At 38.4% G+C, this 21,975-nt stretch overlaps 1 protein-coding gene across 1 annotated transcript in view; it reads left to right on the forward strand.

Moving 5' to 3' along the window:
- Positions 1-19,709, forward strand: part of KAT2B (lysine acetyltransferase 2B) — a 65,566-nt gene extending 45,857 nt beyond the window's left edge. The window contains exons 11-17 of the mRNA XM_019508742.1: positions 3,208-3,318; positions 5,078-5,221; positions 10,593-10,707; positions 11,451-11,487; positions 11,758-11,821; positions 11,929-12,013; positions 17,706-19,709. Coding sequence (XP_019364287.1) covers positions 3,208-3,318; positions 5,078-5,221; positions 10,593-10,707; positions 11,451-11,487; positions 11,758-11,821; positions 11,929-12,013; positions 17,706-17,899 — 750 coding nt within the window. The 3' untranslated portion in view covers positions 17,900-19,709. The remainder of the gene's footprint in view (positions 1-3,207; positions 3,319-5,077; positions 5,222-10,592; positions 10,708-11,450; positions 11,488-11,757; positions 11,822-11,928; positions 12,014-17,705) is intronic.
- Positions 19,710-21,975: the final 2,266 nt, after the last annotated feature.

The raw sequence follows: 21,975 nt of genomic DNA on the forward strand, positions 1-21,975 counted from the left end.
CCAGCCTTAACCATGCCGGCAGCACACGTGGCAGAACAGGGCAGGGGTTTGCTCCGGAGCCGCTGGGAAGTTGGGATGGGGGCAGTTTTCTCCGGAGCCAGGGCAGAGCCACAACCTGTAGCCTGCACGCTCCAGGCAGGGGCGCACAAGCAGGGGATCATGGCTCTGCTCTAGGTTCTTGCAGCAGTGAGAGCCTCATCTGGAGTAGGGGTAGAGTCGCAATCCCCTGTTTGCGCACCCCTGCCCTGAGTGTGCAGGCTACAGATTGCAGCTTTGCCCTGGCTCCAGAGCAAGCCGCCCCCATCCCAAGTTCCCAGTGGCCCCTGCGCTGCTCTGCCCTGCGCACGGCCCTCGCCACTGAGGCTGGTCTCCATGGCAACCCCAGCCTGAACTTCCCTGTGCAGGTGTGGCTGGAGTCTCCATGGAGGGCAGGGGCGGCTGAGAAATGGAGTCCACGGCTGACCAGATCTGGCCTGCGGGCCAGACTTTGCCTGTCCTTGGTCTATTGGGTCCCATCACTGACTATTTACTCTGCCCTCTTGAGTGGCTTTATATCACCTTACTAGAGCATTTGTAGTTGAATAAAAATGAGCCTTCTGCTTGTGTGACTATAATCTCATGGGCCCCAAGTTTAAATGACTTAAATGCAAAATGACTTTTAAAACAAAATGGACAAACTCCTGCAATCTAAAAATATGTGGGTATGCTATATAAAATCTTGTAAAACTCCTTTAAAGGGCATTAACTTTCCAGAATAAACTGTTCTGCTTTAAGAATATAAAGTGCTGAAGGTACAGAACCAGATGAAGTTTTTACAGAGAGATTACAAGTAAATCAAAACTACTATTTTGATTTGAGCATTTGGCCTGTGGCTATTTGATTTCAACCTTTGGGCTGTAGGTGGTGCTCTAGCTATGTTAGTCAGTTGTGTTGTTGCTGAAAATAGGAACAAATTTAGTGTTAAAAACACTGAGCTGGCAGAGGTTGTGTGCTGGTTGTATATTTGGGGAAGATTTCGGTGAAGGTGTAGCAGGATGAGCGGGTTTTTTTTGTTTTTTTTTTTACAAACGTAAATATTTTTTATTAGACTTGGATTCACTAAACTCCAAATTTTTGGAGAAAGACTCACTCAAACTTTGTTCTTGGCACTAAAGCATCTAGTATTTTAAAAGATTTGAACAATATAAGATTCTAGATGCATGTATTTTTGAGGGTGCATCTACACATCACATTACAGCGATGTAGCGACGTGCTACGGAGACGTAGCAATCACGCAGGTCTACATGTGATTGTCAGCTGTGTCATTGTAGTGGTGCGCTCCCTGGTTACAGTGTGCTGCTATGGCAGCGTAGCAGCAAAATATAACTATGCTCTGTGCACAGCACAGTAACCACCTGTACTGCACCATGCTTTAGTACTTCCAAAAGGAAGTATTAAAGCACAACGCACCCAGTGTCTAACTAGAAAAAATGAATCTTCATTGTGCTGTGGCTTTGAGTGGTGTAAGGTAAAGTTGTCACATGCCATGTCACAGGTCTGCAGGGGTAGCCTTTCAATATCTGGTATAATAAAAAAGGCTAACTTCCAAGTGGCTGCCTAGATTACATACAAACACAATTCTTATAGTACAGTTGTTTGTTGCATTCTAGAGTGCCTTTTTATATAAATGTTTAAGACAGGGGTGGGCAATTATGTCGAGCAGAGGGCCACTTACTGAGTTTTGGCAAGCCATCGAGGGCTGCATGACAGGCAGCCAGGGGCAGATAAATATAATTTTCTAAATTTTTTAGGGGCCCCATGGGCTGCATTTTGCCCACCCCTGGTTTAAGATGACTGTCTATGAATATGGGGCTTGTGTTTCTTTCTGAGCTAGTTGCCTATTTGTCAGCCTTCAACTCAGAATATTCTTACGTTCACAGATAGCTCTTGCAGCCCTTTTTGGTGAAAAACACTTCCTATCTTTTATAAACTTTCAGGTGGCTGAACTAAGAAGTAGCCTGAGGGACTGTTTTCCTTTGAAAGCTGAAATGGTTTTGAGGTAGTTGCGTCTGACTCCTAGGCACAACTTTTTGCATGACTTCCCTTTTTAAACATTAAGCTGCTGGAGTGTTTATGAGAGTGAATACATTTGAATAATTTATTGTTCTCTGTGTTGATGTATAAGAATTCTCTGAACCTTCCCATAAAATAAGGGTCCCTAGATATGTGCCCTACAGACTTGTAAAGGTTCCCAGTATTTGTTCCTTTTATTCATAATTACAACATAAACAGGAATGCAAAATTCAGTCAGATGAATAGTTAGTATAAAATATTATATTTTATTAGCGAAGAATAATGCAATTTTAGTCTGTTATATTTCAACATAAGATGAAAAATAGAGGAGCTTGGAAGTGTATGTAAAACGCATTTTTTTTCTCTAGGATTATTCACCTTTAAATTACATAATTACACAATTTTCTTCTAGTACTGAACAAGATCAATTTTTTTTTTCTTATTTGCCATTAACAGGCATTGGTGTTATTTATTTGTATTACGGCAGTACCTAGGGAGGCTGGTTGGAGATCAAGCCTCCAGTGTACAAGGTCCTTTTCATATGTAACAAATATAGTCCCTGCCCCAAACAGTATATAATCTTTAGTATACAATGAAGCATAATCAATAGTAAGATAATTGTAATTACCAGTCTGGGCACACTAGCAACCTAGCCATCGTGAAATGACTTTGCTAAGTTGAGTAGTAAGAAGAAGTTATATTATCTATTTCAAGGATTCCCACCATTATATTATTTTAGCTTTGTTAGTCTCCAAGTATGTGACTATATGTGCTTGACACTTGAGCAATATACATATACATATAGACTTTGTATTACAGCTCTTTGAAACAAGTGCCTCTTTAGCTTCATGTTGTTTTTCTGTCCCTCTCATGGTCAAGAAAATTCTGGTAGTATATTATAAAAGTAAAAGTGAATCGTCAATCAAAGCAATGATATTCTAAGTTCCCCACTGAGTTGCAAGTGTTCTTTTGAGATGATTGGAAATTGTGTGGTCTTTTAAAATCCCTCCTGAGTTAAGTATTAGAGGCTCTTGAGAATAGGATCTAGAGAAAATTACTCTAAAAGAACAGGTAAGTCATATTCCGTGCCCCACCACTTATCTATGTAAACCCTAATGATGTCATACTGATTTTTTAAAAATAATTTCCACACAGGGTTATGGAACTCATCTGATGAATCATCTGAAAGAATATCACATTAAACATAACATTCTCAACTTCCTCACATATGCAGATGAATATGCAATTGGCTACTTCAAAAAACAAGTAAGTCAGTCTAAGAAAAGATTTAGATCAGTGGCAAAAGTTGAAATTTAGGAACAATATTTGCATCTTGTGAGAGCTAATCACTTAGATAAAATGTTTGTTTGTTTGTTTGTTTTAAATCACAAAATATGTTTTGTATTAGCCACAGTCAAGAAGCTGTTTTACAATGTAATTTATTTTGAAAGAAGACTGAATATATTTGTAGATTACATAATGCTCTTAATCATGTGTAAAACCATCACAGATAAAATTGATTAAGATAAATTAAGACTTACTTCTGCCTTACAGTTTATATGTTAAAATGCATGTTTCATCTTTACAAAGTATCAGCTCCACTCCATTTAAAGAGTCACAATTGTTGAAAGGGTTTTGAGATTTGACAGGTGCATGATGGTAGTGTGGTTTTAATATACAGAACAGAATTGATTATGGACTGGTATCCTTTTTGTGTAAACAACTTCTAAAAGTGGCAGAGTTATATCAGCAGATAAGGTGGAGTTGTCAGTAGTGGTGGAGTTATGTCTTGTGTTCAGTGTCTGATTGTGTTCCTTTTTTAAAATAAGAGATGCTAAATATAAAAAAAAAAAAAATCAGTAAATCATTAAGGTTAAATGGATCAGCTGCAATTGGCCCCCTTTGCCACACAGGGGGCCAAATTAGCAGATCTATATGAAGAATTGGAGGGCCAGTATTAGTCAATTAAAAAAACACCAAAACTATTCTCCTTGCTTGCTTTAGAAGTGAGTCATGGGAGTGTGTATAACTGCAATAAGTAAGGGTGTGGAATCTGCCCCAGAAACTGCAGATTTTCTGACATCCCTGTGTGGGAGCTAGTGGTTCTGTCAGAGGATCAAAGCTGGATATACAGACACCCTGGGTCTCTTCACTGGTCTTTTGTTCATCTTTGTGGCTCCTCAGCACCAGCTATCTTTCTAATATATCATTCACCATAGTACCTAATAATCACGATTCAATATGTATGTATAATGCAGGGTGAGAACATTCTGCTTAGCAAGGCTGATTCATATTGCCAGTTTTGTTTTGTCTCTATGTTTATGCACTTTACTAGTTTTGTTATAAACTTTAGGAAAGATCATGACCGCCTTCCTGATTCTGACTGAGGTTTCATAAATATTATTGCAACACACAGCATAGATAAATAGGCTATAGTGGTTGGTAAAGGAAAGATTCCTGGTCTTCTGGTAGTGTTGGATTGATAGTGCAGCCACGTTGGTCCAGGAAAAATGATCCTAAGTATAAAGTTAGTCCAAGAAGAATGGACTCACCAAATTCCTTGCTCCTGGTCTTTTGACATTTCTCACCTTTTGTAAAACTCCTATCTACCGTAGATTTTTGCTTGACAAATGACTGTAGGATTTGGACCTGGAAGAATAATGCCTGAATATATATGATGGCTAACATTTTCATCTATAAACAGTTTATTTTCAATAAAAACAATGTTTCCCTAGCCCTGCGTGTGCATGCGCACACAAATGGTATATTTTTGATTTTAGCTTCTGTTCTTCATAGTACTCAATCCTGTCCCAACCTTACACACATATATAAACAATATTTATATAAAGTTACTTGAGTTTCAAAGTATTTTTGCAAGTCTAGAGCTGGTTTGTAGCTGTTCTTTTATATTTGTTGTCATTTTAATGTTCTAAGGATTTTTGGTTGTAATTCATAGTTGTTTTTCAGTTAATGCAGTTTTCTTTTCATATGTGATTTATGATAATTTGATTTTATCTCTTCTCAGGGCTTCTCCAAAGATATTAAAGTACCAAAAGCAAAATATGTTGGCTACATCAAGGATTATGAAGGAGCTACATTAATGGGATGTGAATTAAATCCAAGGATTCCCTACACTGAATTTTCTGTCATCATTAAAAAGCAAAAAGAGGTAAATGCTGAAATGAAATATTGTAGTCTTCTTCAAAAACAAGATGTACACCACATTTTAAATAGCTTCAATAAATAATTTAAAATAATTTGTTAGCACTGGGATATCTGTCCCCTTCCATGCACGTATCCACTATGCAAAACATCATACTGGTCATTTTTAGTTTGAACATTTTATTCCAGCCTTAATTGTCATAAGTTTGCCAGGTAAAGCATAACTTGTACTTTCCTGTTTTTACTGTGATGGTGATACAGAAAAGTATTCATATTCATTGCTCAAAATGAAATCATTCATTGTGTGCAAGTTAGTAAATAAAATACTTCTTTAATTAGTTCTAATTTTAATTACTTTTAATTAGTTAATTAACTTCTTTAAAATGTTCTGTCTGAGAGCCACTCTAATTAAAGCATCTGTCTCTCTGATAGTCCATCCAGCATCTTGTGTATCAGTGTCCCCATGCTTCAAAATGGCGGTGGGGGCCCTTTAACAAAAGCCTGTTGAATTAGCTTTAGTTAAAGCACCCCCACTGCTATTTTAAAATGTGGGGTCACTGATATGTGAGATGTAGAGGCTGGCTGGCTAATTAACACACTCCAGTTGACTTGATTAATCAAGTGTGCTCTGACGTAAGGCTGGAAGGGACCTAGTTCAACCCCCTGCCTGAGGGAAGATCATTCGTATCCAAACTATCCTATACAAATCCATTATCTAACCTCTTAGCAAAACTACACAGTCAGCCCTGGTCACTTTGAGTGGAGCATTTTCAAAGTATGTTCTTTCTTTTAAGTTTAAACAACCTACCATTTTTCTCCCAACACAGACTTTGAATTAACAAAGTAATTAAATGCTGAAGTTAAACGTTGGGAATGCATTCTTGATTGGGTAATAGAAGAAACAATAAACCTTCACAAGTTTTTTTTTTCTATAAACCAGAACACCATTATGTCCTCCTGATACAGGTTTAAGTCTCTTATTATTTTGAAAAATATTTTCTCTATCAATCTGTTTCTTTGAATAGAGGAAACACCTTCACTGAATAACCCGCTCTTTGGCCCAGATATGCAGGTAGCTAGACAAGATGCAAACATTTGGTTTAATTTGGCCACAACTGTATTAATAAAATTGGGAATGATCAGGCAGTAACTTGTACAGGTGGTCATTCCTGTCTCTCATTTCCACATGTTGGGCTGGGTTGCTGTCAGCCCCTTACCTTCTGAACCTAGTCCTGTGCCACTGCTAGGACATTGTCACCACCATCCTACATTTTATGGCAGAGGACAACAGTTGCTCTCCCTCTTCATTCTGGCTGTCTTTCAGTGTTCTCCCTTATTCTGCTTTTTTCAAGACCAAATATTCCTATATTCTCTAAACCATTCCTCTTACTGCTTGCTTTCCAAACCCTTTTGTCACCTTTGGACAGGAATAGGTATTTGTACTGGGAGAAAAACCTTTCCCTTGGCTAAAAAAGAAAGCATACAGCTGTTCAAGCAGTTTATTGAAGAAAACTGGCTCTTCCGCAAGAAAGTTAGACTGATTCCTATGAGGAAGATCTCCCTCCTACCCAGTCTAACTTGAAAAGCTGTCAGCTTCTCTCTGGTTTGGAAGACACTCTATATGGCACAGTCTGCTGCGCTCCCTCCCAAGGGAGATAGCAGGAAGGAGAGCACTGGCTCTCTGATAGTCCATCCAGGAACAAGCTGTCAGGGAGTCCTGGGGGAAAATTCCTCCCATCATCCCACTAATTAGGTGATTGGCAGGAGAGCGGTGAGGCATTCTCCTGCAGTGGGAACTATTCTGGTAGGGTTCCCACCACAACATAATTCTTCCCACCAGCCCTATAAATGTCAGGATGGACGGGCCCTTTTTCTGTGGGGGTGGGGGCTCCTAGATCCAGGATTGCTATCAGGGAAAATGGTCCTACAAAACTACTCTGGTGGACCCAGAGGACGGTTCAGGGCTTGCCAAAACTCCCAAGTCTCTCACTATGGTTTTCCTGCTTCTCACATGCCTCCCTTTTTACCAGGTGGTGTGTCTTGCAGTTGTCTTGCAGCAGCAAGGCTCCCCAGGCTCTGAGAACCTTGTGGCCATGGAAGAATATCTTCCTTTGTACCCCATGCTCCTACATATCTGACTAGATCATGCCATGATTTAAAAAAAGGAAAGACTGCCTATTAACAGCCTGCCCCCTTCCCAGGCATTTTCTTCATTCATCACACTAGTCATCACATTCAGTCACACTAGTTATCCCAGTTTGTCAAAGAAATGAGAACAAGTTAATCTGCTATGATTTGCTCTTGTTTGCTAATGATCACCCCTTTCTTCTCTAGGTGTTTACAGATTGACTGTTTTATAATTTGCCCTAGTAATTTCCCAGATATCTTGAAGTCAAGCTAACTGGTCTATAACTTCCTGAGTCTTCCTTGTTTAAGGCACCATATTGCTTCTCTTTCAGTCTCGAACCCCAAAACCTCAGTTGTCATCCATGACTGCAAATATTATTGTCAGTAGCTTTGACATTTCTTCATTTATTGCTGACTCAAATTAATTTAATTTGTCAGAAGTTCTCTATTGCATCCCCATTATCTGCAACCCATTCTCCTCTTCGTTTGTATTAATTTTGATAATTGTCTGGTTGCAGTGGGGTTTGTTCATTTTTGTTTTGTTCCCTGAAGGTTGAGGCAAAGTAGTTCATTGAGCAGCTCAGCCTTCTTTGCATTTTCTATTAAAAACTTAGCTTCACCATTAAGCAGCAGATCCAGATTTTCTGTTTTTTGTGAAGTAGGCATCTAGGAGCCTACATTGCTTTGATTTGTCAATGCAGCTTAAGCTCCTAAATGACTTAGGTTACAGATAGAGGAAGAAAACATACCAAATTAGAGGGGTACAAAAGATTTATCACGTATCATGTGCTTTGTTGTAACCATTCTGAGTGTCTGTTCTTATATTACAGTAATTGGAAGTTAAGTCAGGGAACAGTGTGCCCATCAATGAAACAGTGCTAAGTTACCATTGTTGAGCATCTGGTTACTGTGGGACAGGAGTGAACACAAAACAGTTGCCATGTGTCAGCTGCACTGCAGTGATTCCTCCATCGTCGTCCACAATTTTGAAGATGATATAATTTTTTTCATCCATTTTACAACATTAGTCACTTGTGAAAATGAGAATTAGGAACTTTAATCATTTGGGTACTTTTGAAAATTTTGCTTTCTCCATCCAAGATGATATTGTTTTCCAACCTCCACATCATTGGAAGTGTGTTTGTAATATTTCATTTTGCAGTTAGGTGCTGCAGTCCTCCAGAAATCCTGTGCTCTTTGCATTATAGGGATATCTTCAAACATTCATCAGTCCGTAACTTTATGAAAAAATGTCCGTCTATTTTGTCAATACAAACAAAATATTAAGATTTATGGGTGTAAATATAATTTTGAGTGCTGATGAGGTGGCTGATGGGTGGATTGTGGCTTGTTGCTTCCACAGTTGTAAATCCAAAACAGTTTCCTACCAGAAACCAAGCTGAAATAAATTCTGTTAAATTTATCATCGTGCTCAGGGAAGATGTCATTTTCTTTAAATGAGTTACAATCCAAAGAAGAAATAGCTGTTTGTAGACAGTCTTAAAGAATAGTGTAAGAATTTTTTTGAATTTTAGTGCGTTGTTGTTGGGTGCAGTAATTTTTGTTGTATAGATTTATTTTCAAATACAGGGTTCTTTAACTTAGGTATTAAAGCTACTGTGTTATTATCATGTATTTATCTTCCCTTCTCAAGAGACCTGTTCCTGAAAGTTTACATTCCTTCCATTAATCCTTGTTTGCTCTATGTGCCTTGCTTTCTCGCAACCTGTGTTCTAGCCGTGTGCTTGTTGTCACTGCTCAATTTGTCTCCCTGAGGTTGTACCTAAACAATACAAGGCACTTTTCTTGCTTATGCCCCTTTACTACATAGAAATTTCCATGTTACTATTGCAGTACTTCCCAATTTCATTTATCAGTGGGTCTGGTGGAGCTGGAACTGGCCTGTAATCTACATCCTGTTTTTCCTAGTCCTATCCATATGTACAGAATTTAAGCTTTCATCTAAAGAATTGGATTGTATCCATATGACTGCAAAAAAGTCAGTGTGAACCATCACACTGCCGTTTTGCATAGGCTGTAAATAAACAAAACCAACAATTCTGGGAAGCATGAAAAATTCCATCTCTCCTTGAAGAAATGTTGACATTGAAATTTAATGCTAATGATTTCAATTTTGTCATTAACTTGTCCACCACTTGTTTCATCAGAAACATCCAAAAATATTGGTCTTGTGGGTAGAGACTAGAGAGAATATCACTGTTTGTTCTAGCCTGGCTTCTATAAGATGTTGATTCCAGACAAATGGACTGGCTGATATTGTAGTTTAACATTTATTACCACTTTAAAACGTGAGTTTTAAAAGAAAATAGTAAAAATTAGTTTTAGAAACCCAGTAGTGGGGATGTTCCATTTTTAAAGAAAATTGTTTCCTTATCAAAGAAAAAAACCCTATTGTAATCTCAAAAAAGTGTAATGATTAACTCAAATTAAAAAAAAAAAAGAATATATAGCCAGTATTAAGTGTTTAGATGTATAAAAAGAATAATTACACAGGAAGCAGTCATTTCGAAAATGACATCTTCCAGGCACAGAGTATAGCAAAGCGTTTAAATACTCATCAGGAGCACAAAACAAAATTAATTAAAATTGAGGTAACAAAAGGGAGACAAACAGAACAGAACAGAATTAACCTTTCAGTTGGTGGTGTCAGAGTGATGGTTCCTGTGATCAGAGACCTGAGCAAGAATGTCTTGCATTCGAAAGCTTGTCTCACTTTATCTCAACTACATAGTTGGTCCAATATAAGATATCACACTAAGAAATCCTTCACCCTTTCAATTGAAAAAAACCCTCTCGTTTTTCATGAATTCAGATGATGAGCTGAATGCAAGGAAAGGCAGAAGAGTTTTCTGCTGTATATATATCATCAATCTTGACTTCCTTGAGGGAAAATCTTGAATAAGGGCCGTTGTGATTAATATACAAACACCGTCCACAGTTACACAGAGATTTTAAAACTGAACAAGTGCATCTGAAAACTAGAAGATAAGCAGTATTCTTGTTCAATAAAATATTTATGATGGATTAACTTTGTGTTCTGTGTGCATCCAAACTTCACAGTGATTTCAGGGGAAATCTTTGGTGCACAGAAATGGAATAATAACGTATTAATAATGTGTTTCTACACATTACGGTTCTACTGTAGTGTCTTGCTAGTTGCTTTTGAGCTTGTCAACTACAGTTCTTGATTTTTGAAACTACATTTCTTTTTCTGTGCTACATTATAACAGATTATAAAAAAGCTGATTGAAAGGAAACAAGCTCAGATTCGAAAAGTCTATCCTGGTCTTTCCTGCTTCAAGGATGGCGTACGACAGATTCCTATTGAAAGCATTCCTGGAATTAGTATGTACCAACCTCCCTTAATGCAGTGCTGCATCAAAATAGCCAAAAAGAGAGGCCAAGATCAGAGAAATTAGAAGCTGCTAAATATTGCTTATTGGTAGCATAGATATATCTAAATTAATCTGATATCAGGGAGGGCTGATTCTGTTATTTTTTTTTCTACAGGTTTAGAAATGTTCTCAAGGATTCCTAGTCTAGAGCTATTCTACATACATTATTTTATTCTATTGGCATGTGATGGTCCTTTGTTTTGTTTTCATGTGTAATTTCCACCTGACTAGTGTGTACTCTATAATCCCGTTCAGTGATCTAGCCTTGTGCTAATTAAGTAGGGATTGGGATACAACAAAACTAAGCCTATCAATAATATTTTTCTCTGTTGTCTGACTTTGTAATTTATTTTCTGGCTCTAAGAAATCATTACATCATTTTACATCTATTTTCTTTAAATAGAAATGCTGGAGGTAATAATAAAAGATGGTAAAGGATTTTTAAAGAAAACAGTGCATTCTTGCTAGGATGGTATCATGAATGGGACTTCATGATACAGGATATTGGAGTATATTTTGTAGGAAATGAAACGGGGCTGGGAGCTAAAGTACTGTAGTTTTAAGATTAATCCTAAAAAGCCCTTTATTCAGGGAGCACTGATATTTATTATTCTTTTTTTTAGATTCATATTAACTCTTAATCTTCTGACCTAAAGTTGTTCTCATGTAATGTTTAATTTTGTTGGTGTGCAGGAGAGACTGGCTGGAAACCAAGTGGAAAAGAGAGAGGGTAAGTACAATTTGAACAACTAAAATTATTAAGTAATTTGAGAATTCTTTGAAAACAAAAGTCTCCAGGCTACGTTACTTGAAGTGTTTCTTTTATATCGAGAGCAAAATTGAGATAAATAATTATCAATAAACTAGCTCCTGGGTATTGTTTTTCTGTTAAAATGTTTTCTGTTTGAGCATTGGTTTTGTGTTAAGTGCAGCATTATAGAAATGAAATAAGAGATTAAAGGTAATCTTTTTTTTTTTTAATTTTTTTTTTAATTTCAAGTAAAGAGTCCAAAGACCCAGATCAGCTTTACAGCACATTAAAAACCATCCTTCAGCAGGTTAAGGTGGGTGTTACTTTTAGTTCGTCTTCTGTAAAGATTTTTTAATGATTTCCAACATGGAGTTTCCATATTAGATACCTTACTCCTTTTTTTTTTTCCCCCCCCCAAAGAGCCATCAAAGCGCTTGGCCCTTCATGGAACCTGTGAAGAGAACAGAAGCTCCTGGATATTATGAAGTTATAAGGTTTCCCATGGGTAATGCCACTAACATTTTTAAGTATAGATTTAAAGATCTCTCTAGCTCAGGGGCGGGCAATTATTTTGGGCAGAGGGCCGCTTACTGAGTTTTGGCAAGCCATCGAGGGCCACATGACAGGCCGCATGACAGTCTTCACAATGTTTTCCTGCTGTGCCTGTCTGTATATTGACAAAAAAGGGAAAAATGATATTTCTTCAAAAGAAAAAGCACTCAGCTGTGTGGTTTTTTTGGTGAATTTCTTTGGCTACAGCTGTATGTATACTTTTGTCATTAAATGTAAAATACTGTACCCACAGTAACTTTTATTTATTAAAAAAAATTCTAATGCTGTCCAAATTGGAGGGCCCCTTAAGGATTCATAATTGTAGGTTTTCAGTCTCCAATGTTATCTGTATAGATTACTAGCCTTAGGCTTTTTGTATTTTGCCCATGCTCTTGAAGATAACTACTTTTCCAAAGCTATGAATTGTGCCATCATATTCAGGTTTTTTTTCCAGCTCACTTGTGCTCCACAAAGTATACAACTAAATGGGAGAGGTTATTTGTTAACATCTCCTTAAAGTTAATTGGAAGAAGCTGCATCCTATTAGTGCTATACCATACTGTTTGCTGTGAGGTCCATCAAACAAGACAGTATTATTGTAAAGCAAGTACTATATTTACTTATACACTGCATACATGCTTTACCCCAAAATCAGCCCTCCAAAACTGAAACATGTCTTAAGAGAAGAAGCTGATTTTTCTTTGCTGGAATAGAAGCAGAGAGGAATAGTGAACAGCATCTCTATGTTTCTAATGGTGGCCAAAATGGGGCATAGCATCTCTGCATTTCTATGTGGCCCAGCAGAGCAGCAGTGGTGGAGTCCAGTGTTAACCTTCTCACAGCTGTTAATTGAACAATTGAGCTGGCTAAGAGTAAGCTGCTGCATGCAATCCATAGTATCTTGATGAGACTTGTGGTGTGGAAACATTTTATTATTAACAGTACTGTTTACAGTAAGAAGCAACAGTCTTGCTACTGTCCTTGTAAGGGTCTCGAGCCTAGCCTTGTTGCTCTCTTGCCATACTAGGAAGTTCCTGCTGCCTCATCCAGGCTGTTTCCTGGACCTTTTGTTTCCAGGAGGACTTACTATGTCACACAGCCAGCCCATGGCTGGAAAAATCCCTTTTTCTATATTCTGTCTTCCAAAACCAAGGTGCATATCTTATTTGGGGGGATGTGGTATGCAAGAAAGCATGGTGCTTCCTGGTGATTTTTTGCCCCCTTGCATATCTTCCCTTACATTAAAGTTTTGCTTTAAAACCTTCTGGAATTCTAGTGTTTCAGATCATCCCTGTGTGAGATGCGTACAAAATAAATACATTTCATCATGCTTTAGTTTTTCCTGCACACAGAGTCACAATTTATTTAACTAAATGAAGGCAACCCCTTATGTTCAGTCCCCTTAAATTGGCTTAGGAGTACCATATGTTGATCTAGCTTATGTCAGTATGGAATCTATTTAATCCAAATCGATATAAGGTACTCTTAATCTGATTTAAGAGAAACCAAGCAAGAGGGCTGTACTGATTTAACTAAATCTGTTTCCAAATGGACTTAATCAGTACAGCTTTTGTCATTTGAATCTCTCAAGTGAAAACAGCTAGACAAACAGCTGGTGTACATGTCACTATTCCTACTATGTGTGACCTCAAATTTCTTACATGGAATATTGGCTGACTTAACACTGGTGTGAAGGTATAATGGAATACCCTTCCTTTTCTGCAGGGGCATCTTCTACCTCACTAATGGTCTAAACAGAGGCCTGATACTGCTCCAAATTCAGTTTTTTAATACTTTCCTCTTATGACACACTACTATCACTTTTCTCTCCATTACTCATATACAGTGTCCCATTACTCTTATACAATGTTCTTCAGTTTTTGTAACAAACTTTTTGGCATTATTTTGCATTATACTCTCACATCTCTCTTGCTATTGCGAGTTGTATCTCTTCGCAAATTCTGTGACAGGGAGGTGTCTACATGTGTTATTAATTTAATTGAATAAACTCCACCACAGTTCACACCAGAGTTTATTCAATTAAATTAATAACACATGTAGACATGTGGGGCTGGTGCCGGCTTGCGTTTGGGGCATTGCTGGGAGAGGAGGCTGTGAAGGGAGGGGGCTATGGTGAATTCTGGAGTGGCTGCAGCCCCTCCCAGTGCCGCTGCTACATGCCCTGAGCACAGCTTGGCCCAGCCCCTGCTGGAAAGAGCCCGATGCAGCCGCAGCCCACAGCAGCAGCCCACCCTGCCCCACACGCTGATCTGGGGGCACCCCCCCCCCGTGCCCTTCCAGGGTGCATGCAGTGGCAGGAGTCACCCCCAACATGGCTCAGTCTGCCCCAGCACCACTCCCTCCCTCACTGCTGGGGCTTCGAATGAACCCTTCCCCCTCCCCTTCCCTCATAACACGCTTACCACCTGTACCCAGCTGCATTATTTATCAGCCATATTAGGTCTGCGTACCTCCTGTGACCTTTTTAAGTACCCCGGTTGACCACCACTGCTGTAGTGATTCAATATTTCACACATATCTAAAATTCCCAGGATGCTTATGCAAACTTAACAGACTTAATTTTTCTTCCTTTCTGAAATAATTTGATGTTACTTGTAACTTTTTGTAGAGCTGTTCTCCCTTCTGGAGGTCACATCTTTATTGCAAATTAATGACAAGAATGAATTGTTTCCATCTGTACTATCTGTTTCTACTAGTTCTATCCCTCTAGTTGAGATGAGAGATGTTTTCCTATTTCCAACATCTCCATTGCCATCATGGTCCTTAGCAATATGTAAGACTTCTTTTGCAAATATTAGATATTTTTTCAAGTAACTTAGAACTTTCTAGAGCCCAGCTCTAGCACTGCTGTGAAGTAGCTATGAACTGGAAGAGGGTTCTGGGTATGGGCGTCTCAATGCACACAGCAAACATCTTGACTTCAGAATTCTTGTGTCCAGTACTAGCACATTTATAATCATTGCACCTGAAAAGTAGGCTGTTGCCTACAAAAGCTCTTGTGTTTCTTTGAATTAATTAGTCTGTGAGGTACCAGCCTGCCCTATCTTCTGCCTCAGATGTACAACAGGAGAATGGGGGTAGTGAAAGAGTGGTCCAGAGTAGAACTGTAGACCACAGGAACTTTTGCCTTCTGCAGTGTGGGTCGTGTGTCTTGTCTTAAGATATGTAGACTATATTTGTGGTACTGTACCACGGTGTAGGCAAGTGCAGTCGAAGGACCATCCATGGAGATGCCAATTAACTAATGGATCCAGAGGATCGTTAATCCTCTATGACCCACAGGTAGTCAGGTTTGGAGCATTAAAGTAACTTAATTTCCCTTAGCATTGATCTATTGCCCAACCCCACTCAGAGTTGGAAAGAGTAGCTACACACTACAATACGGGTAGGTTGTGCAATATAAGCTGTATTACACAACAAAACCCGTGCAACAACTACCCGATGCAATATTCCCATAACACCCGAACCACAACACAATAAAATACACCCGATGGGACAATAACCGAATGCACATCCCAAACCCAATGTCCCTGGTCACACAGCCAATCAACTACACGTTACAATGAGCTTCGGTCACTACACAGTTAACTGCCGTGCAACTTTACAGACAACCTAGAAGCCACAGATGGCAGCAAGAACACCCTGGGCTTAGTGAGCAGGAGAAACCCTCTGACAGTCCCTGAGGATTTCTAGCGTTTCCCTGCTTAGGTACTCAGCACCTCAAATAGGGAAAGGGTGATACTTTACCCAACTGCAGCTTCCCAATGACCAGGTCACAGCAAGGAACCTGCACCCGATGAACTCCACTCCCTGAGAGCCCAGAATCAGAACCGTCCAGTCAGAGTGAGCCTGAGCCCCTGCTGGCTGCTCTGGACAGGATTTATAGCTTTCGAATCACGCCACCTGTCATTCACCCAGTGGTCCAATTATACCCCTTCTCACAATACCCAATCAAATTCAAACCTGGGCAGTACTTAAAAGGACCAATCAATTCAAAATATTTCAACTCAATACAAGCAACATTATCATAACTGCCTGATTAACAGATAATCATTGATAAACAGTTGCATTACCATTATACACTGTGCATGCCCAGACTACCTTAAAAGTAGGTCAGGACTTCATCAAGGTTGAGAATTCAAACCCTCTAGAAACTTCTCACCTCTAGTCATATGACGCAGGCGTGGACTTTCACTGTTCTAAACAGTAGCAGTGTTCTTGGCACTTCCAGTTTTGTGATTAGAAGTGGTGATTTCTGGGATTCCTTGGGCAAAAAAACTGCCTGTAAACGCAGGGGACTTGACAGGAGGCCCCTTGTAATCCTGTTTCAAAGGTAGCCAGTAAAACAAACTGAATTAGCTCACAGAAAACTGTATCTTTCCCCAAAGAACCCTGCATATTTGCCTTGATTTATCTATTAACTAAATTACAAACTTGTGAAAGTAGTTAAAATGTATCACATAGATCCTGTACTTATTATTGCTTATTATAAACAAAGATACCTATCCTTTGTTGTATTAACTTAAATGGACTATGATGTTTGTTATTCTGATATTTTTGTGATACATATTGTAGGGTATTATCTTGGCCAGTGCTGAATTCCCTTCACATCTGATACTAATAATAGTTTAAGGACAGCACCTTTAGAGCAGGAGCTAGCAACCTTCTAGGAGTAGTAGACTAAATTTAACAGAGCCAGGTCCAAATGTGTGCCACCACTTCTGACCCAGTGGTTGCTGTATGCTAGCCTGGCACCAACATCCTTGGCTGCAGATTTGCTGCAGATGTCCTGGCTTCACAGGCCAGGTATTGTTGCTTGGTGGGCTGGGTTCAGTCTGTGGGCCATAGGTTGTTAACCCCTGCCTTAGAGGATAAAGACAACCAGAATATCAGACAAATATTTACATTTTAGCCCTTGGCAGACAAGGTTGTTCAGGTAAGTCTGATATGTTTTATTAGACCAACTCAAATAGTTGGAAAAATTCTTCTTAGTGAGCTTTTGGGTTTATATATCCTTCATTAGGCTGTGGAGGCATCTGCAGTTGGTGTGTGCTCTTCCTGGATGGAATGAATGAAGAGGCTGGTATACATGCAAGAAAGCTAGTCAGTGAAGATGTAAATTGAGGAGTCAGTGGGTGAGAGACAGGCTAGGGTGGGAGGGGGTTGAATGTAGCAGGTAAATAGTGGAGAGATACCTGGGGAATCGCTTGTCAGGCAGGTTATAATGTGTCATAAATCCAATATCTATATTTAGTCAATGATTTTTTGTATCCAGGAGGTTAATGAAGTGAAGTTCATAGGCTTGTCTGTGAAAAGTGTTTTGTAAATTCCCTTTGAGTCTTAAAATTGAGGCAAAAGTTAGGTGTTGCATGTGTATATATATATATTCATGGTCATGGAAAAAGATGCTCATGTGATTAAAACCCCTATCCCACTCTATTGAAAGCAACTGTTTTGCTGTGGGATCAATGGGAAGAGGATCAGTACCTAAGTAAACAAAAGTAATTAAGGATTTGTAACCTAAAGAAAGAAATCAACAGCAACTATAGTGGATCTTAACTGCTGCATGCATTCTTAACATTTCAGGAATCAAGGATTGCTAATCTTTTTTTCCCCCCATACAGATCTAAAAACCATGAGCGAGCGACTCAAGAATAGGTACTACGTGACTAAAAAATTGTTCATGGCAGACTTACAGCGGGTCTTTACAAACTGCAGAGAGTATAATCCTCCTGAGAGTGAATACTACAAATGTGCCAATATACTGGAGAAATTCTTCTACACAAAAATTAAAGAAGCTGGATTAATTGACAAATGACAATTTTGTCTTTCTTACAGCCAGTGTGCCTACTTATGGGCAGATGTACTACTCCATTTCCAGTAGAAACAGAACTTTTAATATATACTAAGAAAACTATGTGTTATAATTAGCACTTTTAAAACCCTTTTAGTTTTGCAAACATGTATTATATTAAAATAATAGAAAATGTTTATTTTATTAAAATAATGCTTTATAATATATTTAACATTACTGTTAAACTTCTTTTGCATGTCCAGTTGCAGTATGTTCAATAATAGGTTTTTATTGGATATATCCTCAAAACTTTTGGTGGCAAATTGCACATATTTGGGGATTTGGATAGAAAATTCCTGAACCATGAATGTTTTATCTTCTCTAATGCAGTATCTATTTGCAAAATAGTTTTTATTTTTTCCAGTAAAATATAACGTTAAGAAAAAATTGCAATTTAATTCAGAGGCTGAAATGTTTTGTCTAAATGTTTCATTGTAGAATCTTATAAATATTTTTAAATGAGGCACTCAGCAGTTAAGGTGTGGTGAGAGAAGAGCAATTGGCTCTATGAAAGGAACTGCTTTAAATGAGAAGGAAATCCTAGATAGATACAAACTTTTCTATGGATTTGTTTTTGACAAATATTTTAACTGCAAATAATTTGTGAGTTCATAACCACTATTTAAAAAAATAATCTCTGACTAGATATGGAATGTTGTATCGACTTATGCAGGACATAAGTTCCCAGAAATTACTTCAAAAACTGTGGTAGGTATATACTATCCTTGCCTTTATTTACTCTAATAGGGCTACGTTTTTTATGTATTTCAATTAGTCACCCCATTTTCTGTTCCACGTACTGAAGAATTTGTTAGATTTCCCAAGATAGATGATGCAGATTTTAGCTTACTGTGCATACAGAACGTCACCCTCTTACAGTCTCTAGGTTATCATGTCTGCCTCTGAGGTTAACTGGATTTTCTATCAAGCCCAACTGTAAATAATTTTATTAACTGTTATATTTAGATCCAGGGGCATATTTAAAGTTATACAGCTCATATTAGTATATTGCTAAGTATCAAACTAAGCACTTCTGTACATTACCACTTACACTACTTATAGGAAGTACTTACCTTCCTACTAATAGAGACTAAATTTAGGCCAAAAATAAATGATCACTTGACATTACTTTTCCAACTGAAATTTGTAAAGAATAGAGTTTAACTTGCATTTCTAGATGTTTTATATAACAGACGTTACACTGGTAAAGTTCAGCAGTTATCAGGTTGAAAATACTGCATTGTGATGAAGAACATGTACTTGCAAAATCCCTGGGCAATGTTAAATCACAGTTCTATTCAGCAAGTAGTTATCAGAACTAGTTAAAGCACTTGTGGTACAAAAGGTCTTCAGAACTGTTAATATTAGAATTGCCTCCATGCTTAATATAAGAAATCAGTCTGAATTACATTTAGATTTGTAACTAAGGTACAATAATATTGTATTATAGCATCCAGTAGCAGCTAAAAACTCTTTTGTAAACTGGGCCTATGGATGCACCTGTTAAGATTGGTATCCTGTGAAAGTTTATTTTTTGGGTAGATTTTCTTATTGTCCCTATATGAGATTGTCTCTTCTATAATTGAAAACATTTGTTTTCTAATTTTAAAAATTAATATTTTCATAGATACTGTGCAATGAAGCTACAGTAGGATGTGTGGTTTTGAAAATGCTTTAATAGCTGATGAATTTTACATTTGTAAAATTAATATATTGTACTGGTAACAGAGTAGTTTTAAATAATATATAAAAGCCTAATTATTTTGGTCTCTTATTTCAATGGCTCTGAAAAGATTTCCTCAGTTTTTGCATTTAAAAATATGCTCTGAAACACCTTATAATTTCATATTTTGAACAGACTCATTTATCTACCAGTTGCATTGTAAGTGCCTGCTTTAAAGTTTGGTCTGTAGGCTGATACTCAGCACTCAAAGAATTCTTTGGGAGTTTTAATGGTCTACAGAAATGGGTGCTTCTACTTGTTGCTTCAGTAACCTGAAAAGAAAATAGTTATTGCTTCACGCTAGTTAAGGTGAAACACTCGTGCCCCAGTGTCTTTGAATAAATCTTTTAGATTTAGTTGTTCAGTAGAGCTGAGGAAGTTTGGATTATATTTATCCTTCAGATGTGTGCATTTCTATGGTTCCCATTTTTTGCATCTGATAGCCCGCTGATGTTTGTACTGTGTGCTGTTAACTACCCACTTCTATTCAGTTTGGTACAATTTTGGATGTTAATGCTCTTGAAAGGAATGATGAAATTTGAGAAAAAACATCTATCATACTTGGAGTAAGAACTAATTTGTCTTGCCCCACTTGATGTTTGGTCTGGGAGAATACCTTGGTGGTTGCTCTTGGTCTCTTGTTGGCGTATTAGCCAGAGTGCAGCAAGAAAAAGCTTTGGACGACTTTCTGGGTTATTTACTGTGGGAAATGTGGGAAAACAAGAATGTAAAGACTTTTGCCCCTCTTGCTTGATAGAAAGCTACTCAGTCCTCTGAGATGCCCCTTATACGCTGATGTTAATTGGTTTTGATAGGCAGAGCAACCAAAACCTGGATGTGCCTAGTTACTAATACAATTACAGTACATCCCCGTCAAATCTGGTTGTAATTAAGGTATATTTATTGTAAGTAAATTCCACTTTCCGTGCCTTCAGGAGTTTTACTTTATTCCCACCATACTATGGAAAAGCCTAATACTAGATCTGTTTAGAACTGGGCTTCTACAGCAGTGGATATTTACAAAATGTAATCCAACATACAGAAAATACCACAAAAGTTATATCTGCTTAAGTTTCTTCCAAGAAGGGCATTGACATTTACCAAGGACAAAGGTACCAAACAAGGCCCACAGGCTGAATCTGCCCCACTGGACTACCAGTAGGCTGTGGCCAGGGACACGACCTGTTGCACTATCTGGGGACCCCAGGGTACATGGTGCTCATTGGCAGGAGTGCGAGGGCTGATTCAGCTCCGGTCACCCTCCAGATACTTTGCCTGTCGCCCTGCAGCAGCCATACCACCTGTGGTGGAGCCCGAATTGAAGCAACACAAAATATATGGAAGCAACAGATCCAGCTCTATCATGGGGCATGTGGCCAGGGCTGGAGCCTCCGCTGCATGCTCCAGGATGGAGCTGGTTGCTGATGCCATTGCCACTTGCGCCAACTCGTAACTGGAGCTGTTGCTGCTTCCTCATGCCCTACCTGCATGTAACCGAGAGATCCAGCTGTGGTACCAGGGCACAAGGTGAATTTGACACCCTGACCTGGGAAATCTGCATGAAAAGTTAACATACTGTGTTTTTTTTAATCTGTCTGCTTAAACAGTTTTTATATACGTACTGTTAGTTATATCTGCCCAGGTAAGGCTTCGTAGAAGAAAGCCTTTTAATTTTGTATGCAAGTCCCACATTCTAATCTAAGCTAGAACACATTTTTATTAAGGTATTCATGGATATGTAAATACTAGTTTATAAAGTTCACTTATAACTGGAATTTAGGACTAAAATCATACATATGAAATTTGAGTCATTACAAAAAGGCAGCTGTTGAGATGCAGAAATACTGTAAATTACAAAGATACCTTTTAAATATTATGCAGATTTGAAATAGTTCCTAGTTCACTGTGAACACTTTTGTTCACTTAAGTTCTTTCTTTAGATTCACTCCTCTGGTACCCAAATACAGTAGTAGGATATAGACCTTCCTTTGCCTGGCCCCAAGTAGCAGGCTGACAAGTATCATTCTTAACAATGGAAGTGAAAGTAGCAGGTAAGGAAGAAAATTGTCCCTTATATATGAAAGTTATTTTCCCCTTACAGAAAACAATATAAAAAAGGCTGCCTTTAACTTCAAAAAAAAATCCGGGAATGTCTCCTTGCCAAAAAGGAGGCTTACTCCCAATGGAAAGGAGGGGTCATCACTAAGGAGAACTATTCTACAGTTGCTCGGGGATGTAGGGGGATGGTTAGGAAGGCCAAGGCAGAGATGGAACAGGGGCTGGCTTCCCGGATTAAGGACAACAAGAAGTCCTTTTT

This window comes from Gavialis gangeticus, unplaced genomic scaffold, assembly GCF_001723915.1.
Source record: "Gavialis gangeticus isolate Ggan-Ray unplaced genomic scaffold, GavGan_comp1, whole genome shotgun sequence".
Lineage (NCBI taxonomy): Eukaryota > Metazoa > Chordata > Crocodylia > Gavialidae > Gavialis > Gavialis gangeticus.